The sequence below is a fragment of the Culex quinquefasciatus genome, chromosome 3 (assembly GCF_015732765.1).
Source record: "Culex quinquefasciatus strain JHB chromosome 3, VPISU_Cqui_1.0_pri_paternal, whole genome shotgun sequence".
NCBI lineage: Eukaryota > Metazoa > Arthropoda > Insecta > Diptera > Culicidae > Culex > Culex quinquefasciatus.
Genome location: NC_051863.1, coordinates 100,099,158 through 100,114,469, shown reverse-complemented (window position 1 = coordinate 100,114,469; position 15,312 = coordinate 100,099,158). Strand labels below are relative to the sequence as shown.

General features: G+C 41.9%; 1 protein-coding gene and 1 long non-coding RNA gene across 3 annotated transcripts in view; both read right to left on the bottom strand.

Annotated features, from left to right (window-relative positions):
* Positions 1-2,318: 2,318 nt before the first annotated feature.
* Positions 2,319-15,312, bottom strand: part of LOC119770641 (protein lifeguard 1-like) — an 84,213-nt gene continuing 71,219 nt past the window's right edge. For both annotated transcript variants that reach the window (XM_038265907.1, XM_038265908.1), the window contains exon 6: positions 2,319-2,838. In XM_038265907.1, coding sequence (XP_038121835.1) covers positions 2,479-2,838 — 360 coding nt within the window. In that variant the 3' untranslated portion in view covers positions 2,319-2,478. The remainder of the gene's footprint in view (positions 2,839-15,312) is intronic.
* Positions 11,773-15,206, bottom strand: LOC119770644. The gene is made up of 2 exons (XR_005278925.1): positions 12,643-15,206; positions 11,773-12,585 (listed from the first exon to the last, which is right to left on the bottom strand). It is a non-coding gene; the product is annotated as an uncharacterized LOC119770644 (long non-coding RNA).

The window sequence follows — 15,312 nt, the reverse complement described above, 5'->3', positions numbered from 1 at the left end:
AATAATGTTCTGATTGTTTTGATTGATTTCGATTACAACAGGAACAGATCAAAACAATTCGTACACCGATTTCCAAATTTATTGCTCTAAAATCTCCTGTACCTATTCAGACTGCAGTCCCGATTATCCCCAGTTGGTAGTTGGTTGGTAGTGACTTAAAGATAATTTTTAAAATATGTTTTTAAATAAAAACATAAAATTCCAAACTTATCCAAAGTGTTACATTGTCCGGTATAATTTTATTTCTTGTTGTTTTAGACACTTTAATTGAAATTGTATAAGCTTTTGTAGTTATATTATATAACTAAAAAATAAAAGAAATATATTCAAAATTCTGGTTCAATTAAACTCCAAAGCACATCAAAGAACACATTTTTTTAATGTGTTTTAAACTATCTAAAGACTGCTGTCCTTGTTCAGATTGAAGTGTAGCTTATCACCATTAACAGTTTTGAGCTAATTGTAAATTTAAGATTTTAGGTCGTGCGAGCTGTCAGTTATGGTCAACTTACATACAAAATTATGGTATGCCAGATATTGAAGTGATATCATGTCAATTTTATCATATTTTTTTGTTTTTTTAAAGGGGCTGAATTTATTAACTATTAACTTATTTATGATCATATTTAAATGTTTTCACATAGTTGTTGTTTTTGTCCACCATTTCCAACTGATTGAATTTCGCAAAATTGAAACCACATTTAACGCAGATCACGGCCATCAATAATCTGAAACAAATCCAGATTTGATTCACAAATTACAAAAGACTACAGCCATCCCTCATATTCGGAACAGTTTACAGATCGGCCAATGTTCAAAAAATCATAGCAAATCAATAATTGAACTTAATGATTCGCTTTGACCTTCATTTGGAAGCTTTTCTTGCGATCTTTCGAATGCTATATCGAACAACTGCAAATTTCAACTTTTATATCAAGTTTTTGAAGTAAAACTTTGACCCTCGAAATCCACAAATTCGGAACACTTTTTTCTTACGGATGTAAACAAACTTTGGATCTCTCCAGGAGTACATATTTGTAACAAAATAATGACTTCACACACTGCAACCAGTTTCACTCAAGCTTAGTGATGTTTTATCCATGGTCTGATAACTTTTATTGTGAAAATATCAGTTAAATTCAGGTGTTCCACAATTGTGGGAGGCACAATAACATCCCACAATCATGGAACAGGCAATTTGGAGGCAGTGTTTTGCTGCTCTGAATGAAATAGTCTTGAGATGCAGTTTTTTGTTTTAAAATTATTACTTTTACTAGTGAAATAGCCAAAAAATGTCCAAATAAAGGTCCTAAAAATAGTAGGGTCGACAGAAAAGCTGTATTTTTCATGCTATTGACAAATTATCACAAAAGTGTTCCGAATTTGTGGGTGTTCCGAATATGTGGGATGACTGTAAACAAAATTAAAATAACTCACAAAACAACGATTTTTTCAAACAATCTCTTTGGTCGGTTTAGAATTGTCAAACTGAATAGCTCAAAGCTAACTCGAACCCGGTACACACACGAAGCTTGACATAAACAAATCTGACAACTTCCAATTTATAAGTATAAAATTCATTAAAAGCCTAATAAAATTGAAAAAAAAACTTTGAAAAAATATATTTTGATTTGAAAATCTGCCATACCATGAGCGTTGAAAGCATTGAAACGCTGGTGCAATTTTGACAGTTTGAGCTGGTGTGAAAACGGCGACAGAGCTCGCACCACACAGGATTAAGCAAGAAAAACGTAACAAATATAATGAAAAAATAGATTTTTTGACTGCTGCAAAAATTTCCCGGAATCCCGGGAATTCCCGGGATTCTAAAAATATTTTTCCCGTTTCCCGGGAAATTCAAAACCCGGGAAAATTGGACGCCCTAATTCAGGTTTGTTTCAATGCAAAATTTTGTTGATTATGTATATTTGACAAAATTTAAGTTGAATCAAACGTCGTACAGGCTGATCGAACAAAAAACTTTCTGCGTGTAAAATTGTATCTGAGACAAAATATTTGGATCTTTTTTATCTTTTTTTTTCGACGTTCGTTGATCTTAAATCTCAATAAAAATGTCTGTATTGTTTTAAAAATAAAGCATAAACTTTCAAAAATGTTCTTATTCTGAGTTATCATTCTTTATTCAACTCTTTACTATCTTATATAACTGCTGCACATTAAATTATCTTATGAAAAAACTACAAATAGTAGGGACACACAATTCCATTAATCTTTTTTTGGAGGTTGCCTTTCACCGATTTAGTAGATATGCCAAAAGATGAAAATATTTGTTTTCGAAATAAATAAAAACAGCGAGATAATTATGCCAACATTCTTAGCATTTTTTATAATATTTTTAAAGCTTTAATTTTTACATAGATCAGATTTTTTTTATCTATAATGTTTAAACATACAATTACTTAACAGACGTTCGGATTACACTTTTTAGATGGAATTGATAACATAATTGAAACATGATTAGTCACGTGAAGCGCCAATAATTGTAAGAATGTACAAAAATATGTTAATGATATCCAGATACAGATTTAGAGCAGCAAAAATGTACTCTTCCGGGCTAATGCTGTATTTGTGTTCACCTCCCATCATAAGCTGCGTGTCATAAATCAAGTAGATGCTGAAGATCAGAGCTCCAAAGCTGGCATACACGATTGTAATTGTTTTGCCGGGAAAGAAAATAGCAATGATGCCAAACAACATGAGAATAATAACTGCGACGAACAACACTCCACCCATGACAGTGAAGTCCCATTTGGTTTGAAAAGCAAATAAAGTTAATCCAAGACAAACGGCCGCTGTAATTCCAACTGCAAGCAAAACCTACAGAAAATAAATAGAAATCGTTACAGAAACTGTAGTGAAATTATGGGCGCCATCCGCAAATCACGCAGCATTTTTTTTTTTTTTTTTGAGGATTATTGACCCTCGAATTTCAAATCTGGGCATTCCATCTGAAGCGGAACAGCATTTGAAAATTACCCTCTCCGCAAAGCAAAATAAAGTAATCCACTTTAACGACCCCCGGGTCTTTTGTGGTCTCTGTTGCAAGTTTCTGCTCATTTCTAGGCGTCCGAAGGTTATGTGTGGTGAGTCACTCAAAACCTCTTTTACGCAAATGGACCGACGTTTTACTTCCCCATCCGATAGAAGCCCTCTCCCCTCTCCGATCCTGCTCAAATTTAGCAGGGCTGTTGATACTATCAAAACATACAAGAATCCCGAATTTTGAGCGAAGCCGGTGAAACCCATTTTCAAACGGCGATAGCTCAGGAACCACAAATCTTAGAAGGTCGATCTTAAGCTCAATTTTGAAAGAAATTGAACTAAAAATACAGGCTAGCAATCCAAAATTTCGCGGAGCGAAATGAAACGAAAAAAAAACCGCGACTGCAAAATTTGCTACACTAATATCTCAGCTTCTGTTCAACACACGTAAAAGTGGTACCCACCGAACGAAAGGGGAGATTTCAATCTTTCTTACTATACCTATTTAATGGCCTTGATACCGCAAAACTGGGCGAATTGGGACAATTTTTGAACATTTTTGTTAGTAATTCAATGGAAAGAAACTTTTGGTAGCCTAATTTATTTTTCATTCATGTGATGGATAACTACCGTTACAAATGTATCAGTTTCATCCTTTATCTGCACCCAAACGGCGGTCGCATGATTGTGATGCATAGGGACGTGGCGTTACATCGTGCTGCCACCTGGTTTTTTTAAGCGCAAGAGTGTAAAAGTGCTGAGTCATCGTCTAAAAATAGACGGCGTCCTATCTCGCCCAGCAAAATGAAGTCGATAAAGTAGTCGGTTTCGATGAGCAAAAGTGGAAAATGTGGTCTAAAAATAGCGACGCCATCCCCCTATGGCGGAATGAAAGTATATCAGAATCTGCATGGAAACTGTCCTCATGCCGTTTTTGCGATATAGGGGTATGACATTTTTGCCCGTTACCGACAATTATCGACATTACCGACGGCTTTTTGGTTGTATTTCACAAAAAAAAACCTTTAACAGAACGAGGATTGAACCACCAACTTCTTGATTATTGATCCGACAGGCTACCACCGCGCCATGGACGCTTGATGAATTGTGAGTGAAAGAGCACCAACATATTCTTCTCTTTTAAATTATGCTCGGGGACGGGCCAGCATTATATGTGTTAGTGAGAACAGCAGATCGCAGAAATGTTTACACGCGGGCAAAAATGATCTACGGTCTTGATGCAAAAAATGTTATGAAATATGACATTTTCTGCAACAAATCCACTGTTGCAGATTTTGAGATATATTTTTCCTTTGGGTGTGCTTTGTTAAATTGATCAAATAAAAGTTTTTTTAGCTGTCCCAATTCGTACCGACCTTTTGGCGAATTGGGACACTTGATTTTTCCATCGTTTTATTTTTTAACAAATTACTTTATATATACAAACTAGCTTATATTTGTCTGTGCTTATATTAATCAAATTTCGATTATATTTGAAAATTTTTGCTACACAGAAAAAAATATGTAAATTTCCACGTCATGTAAACTATGTTTTAAATGTAAACTTGGTACATGTAAAAATAAAATCATATGTAAAATGCTAAATCAGATGTAAAAGGCGATCATGTAAAAATTAATCGCATGTAATCTGTGAATCAGATGTAAACGGAAAAGCTTTTGTCATTTATTTACAAATCTGAAACATGTAAATCTTGAAAGAATGTAAATAGCAGTCAATGTAAATTTGAAATAAATGTAAATATTCATTACGACTGCCAAGTGACAGCTAATCAAAATAAAACAGTTCAAGTGTGTTGTTGTTAGGAAGCGGTCGGCTTCCACGCGGAACCTCTCATTTTCTGCCAACGTATTCCCATCAGCTGGACCATTCCGGAGTGGCCGTAATGTTAAGTATCAGCATCTGACTTCCACCGGTCAGCCAACCAACGCAGCGTACGCAATTGTCCATACCAACCTCGGGCATCCGGAAGTCGACATCGCAGAATACGCTCGGAAGCATCAAACCACTTTCTTCTACCCCTTGTGCGTGTCCAATTCGAACTTGGAGGAGATTCTTCCGGGGCAAGTGGGGACAGTTTGAGGTTGAGCTAATTTTGACTCATTTCGCTCTACCCAAGTAACCGTGGGACACTAAAACATAACTTTTTATCTACTCTATATCAAAATATAAAGTAAGCTATATACAGTTACATAACTCTATATCCCCTTGTAGAGTGGAATTAAAGTCAAAAGTGGCGACGTTAAGGGTGGATATAGAGTAATGTTCAGAAAAACAACAAAATACTACATTACCGACACTTGGGTGGTGGTGTCAAAAAGCTTTCCACAGCACCAAAGCAGCCACTTCTCTCTCTTTCCCTCTCTTTCTATGAGCAGCTTTCGATAATTTACAAGTTTCAGTAGAGGAGTGGCGCGCCTTCCATCTCCCCTATCTGAACAATTGATGTAAAAAAAGCAAAGTAATCCACTTTAACGACCCACGGGTCTTTTGTGGTCTCTGTTGCAAGTTTCTGCTCATTTCTAGGCGTCCGAAGGTTATGTGTGGTGAGTCACTCAAAACCTCTTTTACGCAAATGGACCGACGTTTTACTTCCCCATCCGATAGAAGGCGTGGTCAGGCAAATCTCGTCTCGAAAAATGCCACCGGGTCCGTCTGGGATTGAACCCAGGCCATACTGGGATTCAGAGGCTACCACGCTAACCACTAAACCACCGGACCCGGCCAATTGATGTCCGGGAAGCTATTTGTCGAACGGATCTTTCATGTGGATGTGCTTCAATTAAATGCCACAAATCTTTATTTACTTCCACTAATGTGGATTAAAAGGCTTGAAACATTAAAAGAAGTGTCACAGCTTCGAAACATTTTTTGAAGTTGATTTAGAGTTCCGGTACACTAAAGGCTTACTCTATAGTGAAATAAAAAGTTTCTATTAATGCTTTGGAACATTTTTGTGCTAAATGCTTTGAAGCTCTAAATGGCTGATCTATATGTTATTATAGAGTATGCAATAATGTTCCATGGCATAAATGTTTCAAAGCATTTCAAAAGATTATTTAAAGTGTAGCCGTTGCGATTCGACCGGTTGCAAACGGTGCAGCTTATGCGCCACTCCCGTGAGGGAGACTGCCCGCCATGTTAAATTTGCCCGGTTTGAGACTCTCGAAGAGGTGCTCGGTTGAACTTCTTCCCAGGGAAGAAGCAAGATCGAATCGGCCAGCGTACCAAAGTGACCCACAAGAACGGTACGGAAAGCTCAGCCTCTCGAAAAAGCTCCTCAGAAATCCGCCAGTATGAATCATCATGGGTAGTACCGACACCCGCCACCAGAGAACTTCACGAAGCATGGGAAATACGCAGAACTTTTGCATTGGGGAGGAAAGGACTGGGAACGGACCCTAAAGTGACGGAAGCAGCGCTCCGGATCGACCAAAAAAACTAACACGTGAGCTCATTTTAACTGCAGGGACTTTATTGAACTCCAAATAATCACACAAAATTCTTCAGGTAGGAAATCAAAAAGAGGTGCTCATTTTATTGGACTAGTCTAAGGTTTTGTATTTTTCATTCATTGTTTCGTCTTCAACGTCTACCTAACCATCTTCCTACTGTGTGCGTTTGCTCTCCCTACTTCTACTGTTTGTTCTTCTGTTACCCCGTGCTTTTGTGCTTGCTGCCGAACCTCAAATCTTCAGCTCGTCAGCTGGAACAGCTGATCGCTGACGTCACCGGCAGTCAAGCGGACTGCGGCAGACAAAAGTCACTAGAGTGCTGTTTCGTGGACGTGTGGGGCGTGTCAATAAAGGCCGTCACACTCCGAGCGCATGGCAACACGCGCTTTAAACAAAATGGACGCCCTCCATCAAAATGGCGTCCGCTCTACGGCCGCAGCCGGAACGGAAAAACGTTCGTGACGCCTTTCGTGGCCGTCACCCTTCATCCGATGAAAAAGAACGGACTCACCGGACTGCTGTTGCTCCTGTTACTTGCTGATGCTGCTGCTGCTGTTCCTCGCCGCGTGCTCGTAGCCGGCGTGGACGACAATGTCGGTTCGACCTGCGATCGCGCGGTCGACTTCGATGAAGTTGCGCGGGCCGGAACTTGGCTTTCCGGGCCAGCACGTGGGCGGTTCGACCGCCAGGAGTTCCGAGACACTCCTTCGGACGAGATGTTGACGGCTCGTCCCTTCCGGCAATGTAGCGTGCGCCGGGATGAAACTTGTCCCACACTCGATGCGGGGCGGTGGTGGACGCGCGCTCGATCTCCTTCTGGTGCTGCTTGGCTGGTAGGGCGAAAGGAAGCGAAGCCTTCGAACTTCGCGAATGAGGTTAGCACATGCACGGGGATAATTCGCACGGGGTAACGGTTTACCTGATCTCTAGCTAGGCCGCGCACTAGGCTAAGGGGAGAAGTTAGAATTTAAGACCTAACCGGAAGCACTACCACGCCACTTTCAAACCTCAGGACTGGAAAAAGGGGAACCCGGGATAAAAGTCCGCGCACTCCACACTTCACAAAGGTCTGGGACAAAGTGAACGAGTACTAGGTTCCTCGGGCTTCTTCGGATCTTTAAAGATCTGAGTTCCCGTCTCACTCTAGCGGTCGGCAATGGCTCTGACCGTCCGTCTTCCCGAAGGATTCAACATATGAGCGACCTCCGCGAGATTCTCTCTCCAGGTCTTAAACCGGTAACGAAAGTTACCAACGATCGTGAGGGCTAACATCACCAACATTGACTACCGTGGTAACGGAGATCAAATTACATTTAAAGACGAACGGAAAAACCAAAATAAATAAATAAATAAATGCTAAAAAGTGCAACTGTTACAAAAGTTTCAAAGTACCGGGAATGCTATGTTAGAGTGAATTTAGAGTTTTGATTTAATGCTTGTGGTTACTTGGGTACATTCTTCCTCGAGTGCACAAAGCTGGAGATGTCCACAATCTAAAAAAATCCAGCCGGATCGATTCCATTAACTGAATCTAGAAAATTCCGCATCTCCAATCCCTTCTGGGCTCTCCAAAAACAACGGCTGATCTGAGATTTGGACTGCTTGTCGTTGGGCCGCTGGCAGCTTAATTTCTTACCACAATTTTAAACTACTTTTGATGTGTTTTAATGTTTTTTGAAGAAATCTATAGAAACACATGCTTTTTTGTGTTTTTTTCCTGTTCTGATTGTTGTTCTGTTTTTGTCAGCGCTTTCTTTTCGTTTCATTCGTCAACAGTACCGTGGCAGTGACAGTATTATCGACGAACAAGTTTTGCTGCATGGGCAAAAAGCCGGCTATTCCTGACCAAGGCTTCATCCATAAAGTACGTCATGCTCAAATCAGCCAAAATTTACCCACCCTCCCTCCGTTTGTCACGCTTTTCCACGCAATGTCACTTACAACACGCAATGTCACACACGCAAATTAAAGGTTGGTAATCGGCTTTTTTTATGTCAAAATTTAAATTTTGTTTGCAGGACCTCTAAAAAAAATCTAGAAATTTAAAATTTGATAAACCCAGGTTCTTTTCACAATATTTGAGAAAAATATTGAGTAAAATCTAGCGTTTCTATGTAAAATTTGTGAAAGGACATAGATTTATTTTAAGGCTAGTATGGAGATCGGAAGGAAAGGGGTCAAGAAACAGCTTTACGAACAGCAGAACAAAGGAGAGGGAGCGTTTTCTTGGGGCTTTTCTTCACCCTATCTGGCTGGTTTTCGCTGCCGCTGCTGCCCATTTAAAAAAATTCTTGACCGGTTCCTTCCGATGTGCATACACCGCTTTAACCTGAATTTCAAAATTTTAAAATTCAAATTTTGCAATTTTAGCTTTTTGAATGTTTTAGAAACCGCCTTAAGCCAGGGGTATTTTAAAACACTCAAAAAGCAAGATATGAAAATTCTAGATTTGTCGAACTTACAGATAAAAAGTTTAGCAAATCAATTAACAATTAATCACCTAAAGAAATCTGCCCAAGTACAAATTTGTGCATCTGACATCCCTGGTTTGGCTAACAGCGCAAGCCCTACCCACTCAGCGCGTTCCGTTTGAATTCCATTTAGAATTCCGCTTGAGCGAAAAAAGTTCGATTCGAATTCTAAACAGTGTTCGTTTTAGATTCTAAAACGTATTCCGTTTCAAACGCAACAACCGGTTCCGTTTGAGTTTTCGCCGCAAATCGGTTCAAGCGGAATTTAAACGGAATCGAAACGGAATGGACAGGTTGGCTTTGACAGCTTCTTCTTTTTCTTATTTTCTTTCTGGTTTTCTTTTTTGTCTATAGGTTGAGTTCAAATTAGATTCGAATTCAACCAGAAAGGTTGCTTCAACAAGTGGTTTTATTATTTTAAAACTATTTTTTATTTATTTGTCGTTAAATAAAACGCGATCCAACCCCAAGCCCCTTTATTTTTGATGTTTGTTTCCAGTTTAACAAAAAAAAACTATCCCTCGGGGCGGCCTACAACGTCATTCTAGGCGGCACCGGTCGACACTCCGGATCCCTTGCCATCACTAAACCCGTGCAGCTCCACTAGGATGACCAGATCGAATTGGGCCTTCTTCGGGACCTTGAACTTTCCGAACTCCGCTCGCGCTTGAACTTTCCCGCTCCGTCCGCCTCGTTGAGCTTCTTTTCGTGGTTCTCCAGCAGCAGGCAGTGTCCATTGCGGACGACCGCAGCAGCGATTCGGCCGAAACTTCCGATTCCATTGGGTAGAGCAGTGGCGTTAGCACCACCGGTGCATGTTCCCGCGGAAAGTCCCGGCACACCTGCTGAACAAAGCGCGTGTACGTCGAGTTGGCGAGGCCGAATTCATTTTGCTTGCCGTGCGACAGCAACGATAGAATGTGCTGCAAAAGTTCGTTGAGACTTCCCTCCTGGCTGGATTGGCTTGGTTCTGCAAAAGCAAAAATAATGTTAATATTTATTAATAATATTCCTCCACTTGAAAGCAAGTTCAAACCTCAAAAATTATCCATTGGAAGAGGATTTCTTCCGCGTGGGCTTCGACTGCTGCGATCGCGAAATTTTCTAGCGCACACTTTGACGCACGTTTGACGTTTGCTTCAGCAGACCACACTCACACTATGCAAGAAAAACCGCTTCGGCGAAACGCGGCGAAGTGTCACTGAAGTTCGGCCGTACACCAGCAGGTGTCGCTAATGTACCAAAATGGCTCAAACGGAATCTAAACGGAGTCCAACCGGAGATTCCGTTTAGAAAATTTCGAAGCAATTTTCGAAGCGGAATTCGAAGCGGAATGAACCCGTCATGCGGAAAACGGTTTGATTGGGTAGCAGCAAAAGTTTTGAAACCCAATTTTTACTACATACGCCCATGTGTTTCAACCAACAGAACAGACATGCAAAACAGAATGTAAAAAAAAACACACAAAAGCCAGATGAAACGTCATTCAGTCGGCAAAAACATTTTTTACAAACAGATTAATGTCTCTGTTTTTGAAACGTTCCGGTAAAATAATGACTGCGATGGCACCGTGTGCGGTTCTTAAGACCGGCTGCAACAGGTAAGCGTGGAGCAGAAATTCGTCTCGATCGCCAGAACCACGTCAGATGCTTAGATTTTGAGCCGGTAGGAGTGTCTCAACTATAAGCACACCCGTAATCATCCGCCGTCTGGGACTGCTGGTGCCGGTTACGACAGCTTTTTGACTGCAAGGCGATTTCCATCGATTCCATCAAAACCTACATTCCAGTTCCCGGGTGGCAGCAATGGTGACAGATCTGCCACACCCAGCTCAACGAAGTCGAGGCTGGAGAGTTCCAAAATGTGCGTGAAAAAAAAAAACAAAATACCCAATCTGACGATCGTCGTTCGCCACGGACGGGGAGGATGTGGTGTTTGTGCGGTCCAGACCGGAACTAGCGGTGCAAAATCGCTAGCTGATAATGCTCAGCTGCAGCCCCCAAACGACCCGGCGTATTCGAGTTGCCCGTATGACCGCGTACAAGTGTGGTTTAACGAAGCCTCGCCAATCCATCTAGTTTGAAGGGTGAGTAGAGCGTAGATTTCAACCTATACGATTTCAACCCCTAATCTTCTTCTTCAGGTTATCACGATCTGTACAAGAACGGTGGCCAGTGCCACAAATTGACAACGATCTAGCGTGTGTGAATCATCCCGAGTTCAGCGTTGCGCATTGCGAGTTCTACAGCTAATGAATGTTCGGCTCCAATCCGGGCCGCAACACCGCCATCTACATTCCGATCCTCGTCGCGATCCTGATCGCGTGACCTTTCTTGCTATAACTAATCATCAAGAAGAGGTTATTCTGCGTGGTGCCTAACCTTAAAATATCTTCAAAACCATAACCAGGTGAGACCACAGGAAACCCAAAATCTGATTTTCCAAGGGCGCAGGAATACCTAAAAATAAAACCATGGCAATACCAAGTTTTGGTATTCAAGCAATGTTCAAAAATCCAGAAGACCTCAACTTGGTATTGAAATGGTTTTTTTTGTGGCCCTTGGAATAACATGGTTTGGTATACACACGAAGAAAAAATACTCTAAATTTAAAAAGATCGCTCGTTGGATTAAAAGTTCGCGTTGGTGAATATTCGTAGAAAGTTCAAACTTTTTAATTTAAAAGTTGGAAAGTTTTTGATACTACCATGCATTTATGGAACAAAATCGTTGTATCGGTAAAAGTGTTTTACTTTTTGTTGGAAAGTAAACCTTTTATGGCAAGAATAAACTACATTTAATACTACAGTGATAATTTCAAAAAATGAGCTTGATTTTCATATTTATTTTTAAAAGTCAAAACGGCAAGCTAAAAAAAAAACATTTGTATAATGTATTTAACGCTTCTGCTCAAGGTTGGCCAACATCAGAGTCCAAGCTGTACCGATTCTTACGGTACGCCACCGGTCACTTCCGAAGACCCCAGGCTGGACGGTTCCGGATGGACGTTTCGATGCGCGACAGCAGTGTAGAGAACAGGATGGTCACGTTGCCGGACTTCATCAGGACAGTCTTGGAGGAGTTGGCCGTTGATTCGGGAAGGGTTTCCCGACTGGGAAGTGAAGTGCTTGAACGGGGAGATCCCGATCCTGGAAGCGCATCCGGAACATGGGGTTGATGAGATCCTTGGAACAGAATTCGATTTTGAGCACTTCATCCTCCTTCGAGAATGACAGATTTTCCGGCTAGCTGTCCAGGTTCATTCAGCTGGAGCTGCGCCGTCGCGAGGTGAGCGTTTGTGGGTGGAAAGTTGCTAAAAGAGATGGAAGTAAGTGAAGTTGGCTAACCACTGCACACATTCTTAATACTCACCGGTGTTGTAAACCGCCTGCACCGAGTGCAACATCTGCGCTGACCACCTCCGATTATGCCACTAGTCGTCCTCCTCTTCGTCGGATCCGTCAACTCACCGTGAAAATTAACTTTCTCGTACTTGTCCAAAAACCAGACGTTTATCTTCTTCAACGCAAACTCGTTGTTCATGCAACGCTGCGGCAGCGCCATTGACCTTCAACCTCCAATCCCGGGCCACCACCACCGAATATAACCGGTGCGAATCCACATTCCTACCTTCCATCCTACAAAAACAAACAAAAATAATCACAAACCCCACAAAGCACCCAAGCTTCCTTTACCCATTCCGTTCCCGGAACAGCTTGCAGTTCGTGCAGGAAGCTGGCCTTGTCCTTTTTGAGCACTCGACCCCGTCCCGCACCCGCACCACCTTCCTTCGAAGGCGTTTCGCTGCTGCTGTTTGGCTGACAAAGGTTTCCGCGTCGGCTTTGCTTTGCGTCCTAGACTCACCAGCACCACCGCGGTGCACCGGACCCACCAAAGTGTTTGTTTACATTTGGGACTTAGGCGTACTCGGTTATACGAGAACGTCAAAATGAAAGAAACTATACAGTCGTATTAAAAGTTAAGACTTTTAAATCAGTTAGTGAAGAGATTTCATAAAACTTTACCAGTAAAAGTTATAATTTTTAACACAAGAAAAAAACATTCCCTCGAGCAAATTTTGCCAGCTTTTTAAATTAAAATAAGGTTACTTTTGTCATTACAGTAATATTTTTTTGTGTTGTTGTGCCCTTCCACATACAAGATTTTTGTATGATTTCATGGTATTTTACCATCTATTACTGGGCAACCAAGGGCACATTTTGGTCCCTGTTATTTGCCCAAGTAATACACTGAAATAAATATCATGATGTATGCTATAACTTTCGCATATAGATTTTTGCAGAGTGCCTCTACATTTGACATGTATATGCGCCGCACATGAACTGCGTGAGCTCTGCATAAAAATGGATAAGGAATAGAAATATGCCAATGCATATAACACGTATGTTCACAGCACATAAATGGTATATGCAATGCTCTCAGACTGAATGATGTTGCAATATGCACCCACATATAGCATGTAAGTGCAACACTCATGATTTTTAATTAATTTTCAATTAATTTTTGATAGGCATGCATTTTATTATTATGTATTACTTCTAATATTAAATTGGTGTATAATCTTCTTTCCATATTTAAAGAAAAGTTTGTGATTAATTATGAAACTTTTATTAAACTATGATGGCCGGACTTGAGCACTTGCGGTGTTTTCTCCCGAACGGGAGTGGCTCAGTTTGTTTCTGGGGAAGATCGCTTCGAATGGGGCAATTTCCGGAATGAGTTGGAGCGGTTGCCGCGGAACTCCGAGCCCTGCCTCCCTTTTTTGCACACCGCGTGCTCTTGACCTTACCGGGTGCTTGAAGTGGTCCATTAGATTCTCCAAGCAAATGTCCGACTTGACGTCTAGCTCGAGTTAAGTGCGACGCTTCTCCATAATCTTTTTCGCGACAAGGTTGACCGGCAGCGGTGGATACACCGGAAGATTGGTTTTGTCCAGTTTTTTAACGATCGTTTTCACTATCTGCAAAAAAACGTTTATCATCGTTTTCACCACACCACACAGATCTCTTCTACGAACCTGAGTCGGAAACATTCCGACGATGCGGTTCATCACCTCCGGTTGCAACAGCGTCCGGCAACCATCGTCCCGTTGATGGTAATCTCCTACTGCTGCTCTCAAAGTAACCGCGGCTAACCAAGGACACCACCAAACAGGACACACCGGAACGTCGGATACAGGCGGATTTCGTTAACCTGGCCGATGTGGCCAAACAGGCTCTGCATCTGGACCACCTTCGTGCCGGAACCGTCTGGCATCTCGTTGCGCGGAATCAAATGTGTGGCCCGCCGTTTGAGCGCAGTTTCACAAAATGAACCACAGCTGTTGCTGCTGGCTGGCACACTGACACACACGCGCAAACGGTTTTGTACACATTTGGGCACACATTCATAATTGCTGTGAACCTTGCATATAAGTTTCATGATATCGAGTCGATCTGGCTCGAGATCGAGCCTGAATCGAGTCGAGGCTCGAGCCAAAATTCTCAGTGGGCGTGTTATTTACCCCTGCTCGGGGTGGGCTCTCGCAGAAATTCACCGCACACTTTTTTTTCTGAAAACGCAGTTTTCACCGATAGAATATTTTTAATCGAACATATTCTAAATCAGGAAAGAAACGAACGAAACTTCCATGCGTGTTCTTGATTTATAATATTTTACTTCCGTCAATAAGTGATTCTTATGTATTACCCTGCGTAATACGATGGAGGTTTTTTTTTAGGAGGTACCAAAATTGGGGCCCAGTGTGCGAGCTGGTGTAGTGTCGCGCTCCGGCCGGTCCGTCGAATTTATCGCGAAAATCGTTGTCAGCCGGTACATCGCGGCGTGAAATTCCGTCGAGACTCTCCGGAACCTGCAGTGAACCGGTGGACATTAAAAGCAGTGCTCGACGATCGCGAATCCGTCCTAATTCTCGCGAGTTTTTTGTGCCGATTTTCGGATCAAATCGAGCCACAACAAGAACAATAAAGAGCTTCCCGCGTGGCAAGTACAATACCGGCGTCGTCGTCGCCTTCGTTCTTTCGCACCGCGATTGTGTTGTGTGCTGGTATCGTCGTCGTCGTGAACGAGCTGGGTGTAGTGCTGCTTGGAAGTGTGGAAGAAATTTCGACACGCACAGTGGGTCGGAGTGAAAAAAGTGTGCGGCAGAATAAAATGAACTAAAAGTTTTTGAAAATTTAAAAGAAATTTTTTTGTGCTAAAGTGGAGTGAATCAATCAACCAGATCGTACGTGCACACCCCCCCCCCCCTCCACCCCGTTTTTGGGTAACTGTACCCCAGGTTAGGGGCGGCCCAAAACAAGTGGGGTTTCGACGCCTTCTACCCGTGAGCGGCTGTTCCCAGG